This window comes from Hippopotamus amphibius, chromosome 10 (genome assembly GCF_030028045.1).
Source record: "Hippopotamus amphibius kiboko isolate mHipAmp2 chromosome 10, mHipAmp2.hap2, whole genome shotgun sequence".
NCBI classification, from domain to species: domain Eukaryota; kingdom Metazoa; phylum Chordata; class Mammalia; order Artiodactyla; family Hippopotamidae; genus Hippopotamus; species Hippopotamus amphibius.
In genome coordinates this window covers 98418002-98426652 of record NC_080195.1, presented here as the reverse complement: position 1 = coordinate 98426652, position 8651 = coordinate 98418002, and the positions used below count along the sequence as shown (strand labels likewise).

Below are 8651 nucleotides of genomic sequence, written 5' to 3'. Positions count from 1 at the left end.
CTAAATTACTGAAAAAAATATATATATTTTTGCTCCATCTGATGCCTTCAGTCATATACAGCTAGCATCATACCCAGAAGTCGAATAACCTGAAACTCACCGTAGATAGCCACTCTCTTCATTTGTAATCCTCCTCCTTACCCTCAGAATGGGAAATTCTAGTCCAGAAATGGGCTCCTGAATTACAGAACTTGTTTTAGCTAAATTGCTGGGAAAGAAATGATCACTTCACACAGAAAACTCATTTGTTCTTTAGACCCCTGCTAACATGTGTTGCTTCTTGGAGGAAATTCGAACTCTCCTCTCCCCAAACACATACACCTCCTTTGGAATAGATGCAGCTCTGTGGTTGCAGAAAATTTTAAGTAGAGCACACACTAGGTTTTTGCTGTCATGTGCTCCTGACCCAGGCACTGTTCTGCAGTGACCCAGCACGTTCAGTCCTATATAAGTTGTAATCTCCGGGTTAAAAGATGTAGAGACCATTAATGTAAAGAAATAGGTGATGAATAAATTGGAAACTGGAATAAACCTGCATGTACAAAATACAAAGTATTTAACTTTTAACATTGTACTGATAGGTTTAATTTTGACTATGTTAATAACACACGTTTATTTTAGTAGAGTTCAAACATAAAGAAAAAAGAAAAGAAAAATACCAATTTTCTGAGAGTTACCTGTTATTAATATGAATTTTGCATACAGTTTTTATTTATTTATTTATTTATTTTTTATTGTCCAACAAAGTTCTCACATATTTATCACTGAGCCAAAGTACTAATGCAGAAACACTGACACAAAGAGAAAAACCACTTTCTAATAAAACACATCCAGCTGTTCAGATAGTAGTGATGTTTTCAGAGTGGTATGGTAAGATGCAAGTGACCCTGACACAGAATAAATATGCGCGCCACCTCATATGCAGGGCCCCTTGTAGACCCAACTTGGTTCTTCTCCAATGTCTTCTCTTGGAGTTGTACCTGATTTTATTACCAATTTCCATTGGAATCCACTGGGTAATGGGACGATTTTGCTTTTGTTTCTTGGCTAGGAATCGCTTGATCCTGAATGTCTTTTGACAAGACATGATGAGGAGCAAATTCAACCGCACATAGGATGGCAGAGAGGAGAAGAGAGATCTCTTTTTATTTAAAAAGAAGGAATAAACATTACTCAAGTCAGTTAACATTTGTGTATATTGTAATAATAATTTCTAATTTTATAACATTTCGAAATGGATACACCAAAATTTACTAATCCTTAGTTGTTGGAAAAATGAAGAGTTTAAGTAAAATATCTTTTTACAACTTGAATTTCTGATGTTATTTATCTGAATAATGAGTTGTCTATTAATGACAAAAATTTCCATCCAATCTAAAGTAGAGGCCACTGCTAGGGAAGAGTCTTTTTCTCTTTATGACATGTGTTACTAATACTATTGTAATTATAACCACATTGCTACTGGAGAAAATTATTTTATTATGAGTTTCAGTGTCTGATCTTAAGGATTAGATTTTTGTCCTCCATATTGCAGTTTTAATAGCATAATATATCAAGGGTTTATTTACTGTTTTAGATAGAGCCACAGATTTGTTTATTCATAGACTCTTAAGTAACCAGATTGCACAGCTGAAAATAATTTAAAATTTGATTCATTTTCTGGTCTAATTAGGCTTCAACTTTAAGGACATGAATACTGAAACACAAAACATTTTTTCCATTGTGAATATTCTAACTTGGAAAAGTGTAAGAAAGTAATATTATTGCCAATGGTACTACCCACATTGCTACTTCTTTGCTTGAAAAGACTCCTTAACTAGAAAAATTGTTTATATCACTGTTTTAATGTTTGCATATATTACACACAAAAACATGGAGCCACTTAAAGAAAAAATTGTCTAATTTCTTTCCTGTGGACTGACAAACACTGGCTTTGCAAGAGATATTTTTCAATCTATTTAGACATAGATGCTTTTAAACCAGTGGTTCCCTCTTTTACTACCCATTAAACGCTTCTCTCAGCATCCAGGTTCAGTGGCTATTTTCAGTGAAATTTCTATTAACTGTAACTCATTGATATCATTACTAATCAGATAGTGTCTCTCTAACAGCTAACCAGGATTTCTTAGAGTAAACTGGAATAATTTTCAAGGACATAAGGACATATAAATTGACTGGTATTCTTACCTAAACTATAATTTACTTATGGTACTCCGGACCTAATGAACACATGTAACTATCTGGCCATGGATGGCTACTGCTAATAACGCAGATGCCCAGGAAGTCGAGGCAATTGGATTTGTCCATGAGGTGTCCAGCCTCCTTTAAGGAATCAAATGTTTGCCACTGACTTGCAGGCTTCCACCCCAGTGCCCACTGAGACACATTCATTCTGCTTCAAAATGGCGTCAGTCACAGGAAGATCAGAAGCACCTCTTCCATGCTTTATGTGGGAGCATTTTGTTTCTGCTCCTTGGAAGTAGATACATGTGTGAGCACACACACAATTGTTTTTTGAGAAAGGTCTTTCCTTTCAGATATTTCCATGGCCCACATCCATGGATGTTGGGGAGAGTCCTGCCCAGGCACCTGGCAACCTGGATCCTAGGTTGTGCATAACTCACTGTTACACAGACAACTGAGGCAACGCTTCATTTAAAAGAAAAAACCTAAAGATGATGCTTCCTCTTTGTCTTAATTCATAGGCCCACAAAACTTGATAAGTAGGCTACACAACTGGACATTTCTTTTATGCCTTTGCTTCACCTTTCCCAAAATTATGTCCTAATAACTTACCAAAAAAAATTTATGAAAAAGCCTTATGAGTGCATTTCAATTAAACTTGCTGTTGACCATATCATTTATTATTTTGTTCCTAGGGACTAATGCCACTCAGAAAAACAAAAGGAGAGGGGTTTAAAAGTTGTTTTTTACATTGAATTGGTATTTATTTATTTATTTATTGGCTGTGTCGAGTCTTTGTCGCTACACATGGACTTTCTCTAGTTGTGGCAAGTGGTGGCTTCTCTTGTTGTGGAGCACGGGCTCTAGGTGCATGGACTTAGTAGTTGTGGCACTTGGGCTCAGTAGTTGTGGCTTGTGGGCTCTAGAGCATAAGCTCAGTAGTTGCAGCTCATGGGCTTCGTTGCTCTGTGGCACGTGGGATCTTCCTGGACCAGGGCTCGAACCCATGCCCCCTGAGCTGGCAGGCAGATTCTTAACTACTGCACCACCAGGGAAGTCCCCTCTACTAGCTCTTGCAATGAATAAGTTTCCTCCCACACTTTTCTTCCACTGTTTTCTATAAATCTGTTGATTGAATTAAATGCTACAGGGGTACATGGGGACTTTTGCGTGGGATGGAAATGTCCTGTACTGTGACAATGACTATTACACGGGTGTATACAATTGTCAAAATTCACCAAGCAGCATCTCTTTAAGAGTAGGTGTTGTTTATAGTATCCAAATTACACCTCAATAAAGATGGCTTTAAAAAAGGGTGTACAAAGCCAATATTCATGTATTGACTGCAGTTCCTTTTGGCACGGTAAAATATCAATACTATTTTACATGAAGAAACATTATTTTGAAATGTAATAAAAAGCATCCTTGAGAAACCTTACAATATTTATATTAAAGATAGTCACTGTGTTTAGAAGTGAGAACAAGAAATTGAGTCATATAAAGCAGAGGCAAGACTCAGATAGAAAATTAAGAAAGGGTAGAACCTTGGGAAAGTCTTCCTCTTTTATAAAATTGGACTCAGTAGCTTCTCATTAAGATTGCAGTAAGATTTTGTGTTTCTACAAGAATTCTACAGTCAATGCAGAGTAAATATGTATTTATATATGTATTTTTCTATTGTATTAACAAAAGGCTAAATGGACAGTTTACATAATCTTTTACAAGTCCACATACATTAAAATGCAGTATCCATGATTCCATACAGTGTAGGAAATGGAACAATTTAGCAGTTATACCAGGTATAGCAATTTTCCAGGTGTGTTATCAAAAACCAGTAAGAAGCATTCTTTGGGGCCCTTAGCTAGGGCCCAGAGCCAGGATTCTTGATGTGAGGTCACAGAATTTAATATTGTATCCTTGAAATTTGCTAAGAATTTCCTAAGAGAGTAGAGCTTAGGAGTTTTCACCCCTACAATGTGACAGATATGTTAATTAACTTGATTGTGGTAAACATTACACAGTGTATATACATGTATTAAATCATCATGATGTACACTTTAAATACATACTTTTGTGTGTGTGTGTCAATTATACCTCAAAAAAGCTGAGAGAAGAGAATTCAGGATGGGAGCTTTAACAGTTCTGGGTCATGTCTCCAAGCGGACCCTCAGACCAAGGCAAGAAGAACAAGGTGATTAAATAACCACATATGTGTCACCTATCAGCAGAAGGAGGCTGAAGAGAGTGATAAATGTGGCAAACAGAATGCATCTCACAGTCAAATTAAACACTTTTAATGATTAGGAACAAAAAGCTATAGATAAATCAAGCCAGTTGCAAATGATAACTTAATATGATAGTAGAGGTAGTGGCAAAAGAATAAATCATTTAAACAAGAAAATGAGTCAATCGAAGGCAATCTATTTGCTTTGAGTCTGAGTAAGAGAATCAGAGAGAAAAGTTCAGTGTCATAAAATACAAGCAGCATCTAAATGTTAAAGCAGAGGCCACAACATTAGATGTTATAGAGACCTAGGAGGATGAGCAATGAGAAGAAAATACACACTGGTATGAACACACACACACACATGCACATGCACACACACACACACACACACCCATACCCACACACACAAATGTCCCCTCCCCACCAAGAGTCTTACACTTTGTGTGTTTGAAAGAAAGAATCCAAAATATTATTAAAACAGAGGTCAGCTGTAAAGGTATTTGTAGGTGAAGAGGTGGAAGCAGGGAGTAGAGTCTACACATTTGAGAAATGTGATGATATAATATTAGCTACAGAAGGTAACAGACTTGAGGGAATATTTTTAGGCTATGCAGAGTGAGCAGTTTTGTGATCTGATTGAAGGAAACAGCAGACAGAGGAAGACTGAGGATGAGGAATGTGTGCAAAGGTGTCTTTTGGGAAAGTAAGAAAATAAATGGATGTGTAAGAAAAAATGGAGGCTAAAAGTTATTCATTATTACGTGGCAGCCCCAGAGGACACTGTCAACAGGGCACTAACGGGGTGGCATATTGACTCAGGAAAGTGTGGATCACGTTTGTTAAGAAGCAGAATGGAGTCACATAGAGAACTGGGAAGAAAGGATGGAGGAAGGGATACACGTTTATACGTACATATCTGTCTTAGTCTGTTTGGAAACTACGAATAATAGAGGCAGGACACTGGAGGTTAGGTGAGAACGTGCTAAATACATGGCACTGGTGAGTAGGCTGAGTCATATAATTAGAGGATTATCTATCTTTAACAAGTCCCAAGTTCTAGTGGGACTGTTGGTGTGATGTTAAATCTGCGTCCAGTTGGTCAGTGGTAGAGCAGACAGGGTCATAGAATGGCTGCTGGAAGATCTGCATGAATATTAGCAGCCAAAATTTCCTGAGCATTACTAAGTGGCAGGCACTCTTCTAAGCAAATTGCATAGTTTAACTTATTTATTATTCATATGAGATAGGAGCTATTAATATTTCCATTTTCTTGTGTCATCAGAGGCACAGGGAATTTAAGTAACTTGGCCAAGATTTCACAGCTTGTAAACGGCGAAGCCAGGCATAGAACCCAGGCTTCTGACTCTAGAGATCAAGCTTTCAACCACATCACTATTCCGCCTCCTGCATTAGTGAATTCACTGAGCTGCTAAGTGAGAGCTCTACTTTTTCTTAGGCTGCTCTTCAAGGGAAGTTTCAGGCCTGCAAAGGAGCAGATGCCTCTCAGAGGTCTGGATAAACTTGCCTCCCCACCTTTTTTTCCTCTAAATTTTAAATTTTAATTGATTTTATTTCAGTTCTGTGTTACCTACAAGTTGAAAAAAATGCTAAATAATACTTGCTTCTAATGCTTTCTTTCCCTAAATGAAAAAATTTTTAAAAGTAATTATTTGTTATGTATTTTTTTTTCAGGTCTTTATTGGAGTATAATTGCTTTACAATATTGTGCCAGTTTTCACTGTACAACAAAGTGAATCAGCTGTATTTATACATATATTCTCATATCCCCTCCCTCTTGAGCCTCCCTCTCAACCTCCCTATTGCACCCCTCTAGGTCATCACCAAGCATTGAGTTGATTTCCCTGTGTTATGCAGCAGTTTCCCACTAGCTATCAATTTTACATTTGGTAATGTATATATGTCAATGCTACTGTCTCACTTCATCCCAGTTTCTCCTTCCCCATCGTGTCTTCAAGTCTGTTCTCTATGTCTGCATCTTTATTCTTGCCCTGCCTCTAGGTTCATCAGTCCCATTTTTTTTTGGATTCCATATATATGCGTTAGCGTATGGTATTTGTTTTTCTCTTTCTGACTTCACTCCGTATGACAGTTTCTAGGTCCATCCACTTCACTACAGATAACTCAATTTCATTCTTTTTTATGGCTGAGAAATATTCCATTGTATATATGTACCACATCTTCTTTATCTATTCATCTGTTGATGGACATTTAGGTTGCTTCCATGTCCTGGCTATTGTAAATAGTGTTGCAAAGAACATTGTGGTACATATATCTTCTTGAATTATGGTTTTTCTCAGGGTATATGGCCAGTAGTAGGATTGCTGGGTCATATGGTAGTTCTATTTTTAGTTTTTAAGGAACTTCCATACTGATCTCTATAGTGGCTGTATCAATTTACATTCCCATCAACAGTGCAGCAGGGTTCCCTTTTCTCCACATCCTCTCCAGCATTTATTGTTTCTAGATTTTTTGATGATGGCCATTTTGACCAGTGTGAGGTGGTAACTCATTGTGGTTTTGATTTGCATTCCTGTAATGATTAGTGATGTTGAGCATCTTTTCATGTATTTGTTGGCCATCTGTATGCCTTCTTTGGAGAAATGTCTATTTAGGTCTTTCACCCATTTTTGGATTGGGTTGTTTGTTTTTCTGATATTGAACTGCATGAGCTACTTGTATATTTTGGCAGGTTAATTCTTTCTCAGTTGCTTCATTGGCAAATATTTTCTCCCATTCTGAGTGTTGTGTTTTTGTCTTTAAACTTACCCTTTTCATTGTACAGAGCAGGCTCTATGCTTTCTGCTGGGTAGAGACGCTCACTTATGTTCCTTTCTGCCTCCGTGTGCCGATGTTCACATTTTCCGCCTCATGTTTGCCTGGGCTGGGTATTGAGTGTTGGCTCAGGAAAGTGTGGACTGTATTTGTTAATGAGTAGAATGGAGTCACACAGAGATCTGAATTTGAAAAGAATGGGGTCAGTCTCATTCTTTTTTTCTGTTTTTTTCCCCCGTAAACATCCAATTACTTCCCAGAATAGTACAAGATTTGAAAGGCCCTTAAAGATAATGGGGATTGTTTCTGTTACCTATTTCTGTGTGAAAGATCACCTCAAAACTTAATGCCATGAAAGGACATTTGTTATTTCTTATGCTTATGCCATCTTGGAAATGACTGGCTTTCTTAAGTGACAGGTAATAATAGTTACTAATATTTTTTACCTTCATTAGCAGCAGTAGCATAATATAAACAATCCACAACCAGGTATTGGAGAACTTATACCTCTTCTTCTCCTGGCACCACAATACCCTAGAGTCAGGGATTTGAAAAACGGGGAAGCTCACAGACTGTGCTAGGGGACTCTAGGAATGTTTCAACGAACTAAGCATAGTATGTAAAAAGAACATCGGATCAAACATAAGACAACTTGGGGCCCCGTCTTGGTTCCACCATTTGGTAGCTATGATAACTTGGGCAAATCAGAGTCATTTAAATTCTGAGTCAATTTCTTAATATGGTCAGCGGGATAGATACTCACCTCACTGGCTTGCTACAGTGTGGCTGTGATAATCAGACGAATAATGTGTGTAGGGTGCTTTGAAAAGGGTAAAACACTAAACCAACAATAACTAATGTGTATCAGAATCTTTCATACTGTCAGTTATTTGTCCAAAGCCAGGCAGCTCACAAGTGGCAGAGTGAGGAACCAATGAGAAGGTACTCACTCCTGACAGGAACCAATGAGAGAGGTGCTCACTGCTGACAGGAACCAATGAGAGAGGTGCTCACTGCTGACAGGGAGGGAACTAGAGAAGCCTGTAGTAACTCCTCCAGGTGCTACCTGGATAGCACAGAATGTATGGATGCAGTGGAGGCAGAGGTGGGTGTCTGCACTGGGCTGACAGGGAGTAGTTGAGAACAGCCTTGCTTGATTTCAGGTTCCTCTTCTCTTGGAGGCATTAGATGTGGCAGAGGAAGGCTTCTTTGCCTCAGGCTTTCTCTCAAGGGGCCACTAATCAGTTCTTCAGTGAATTCCACCCCGAGGCTGAAACCCAACATCTTCCCTCAGGAGCCTGGGGCTCTAGGCAAGGGTTTTTTAGTCACGGAGAAATGATATTGGTCCTTAATGATTTTGTTTCCTACACTAGAATTTATACCTTATTCTTTATTTCATCCGATTTTTCATTCTGTGAAACAGGAAAGAAGGTAAAATGTAAGCATG

The 8651-nt window shown here is 38.1% G+C and overlaps 1 protein-coding gene across 1 annotated transcript; it reads right to left on the bottom strand.

The window, feature by feature from the left end:
• Window positions 1–838: 838 nt before the first annotated feature.
• On the bottom strand, window positions 839–1087 carry LOC130829885 (60S ribosomal protein L39-like). The gene has a single exon (XM_057696431.1). The coding sequence runs from the start codon at window positions 1085–1087 to the stop codon at window positions 839–841; it is 249 nt and encodes an 82-aa protein (XP_057552414.1).
• Between the last annotated feature and the right edge of the window lie 7564 nt (window positions 1088–8651).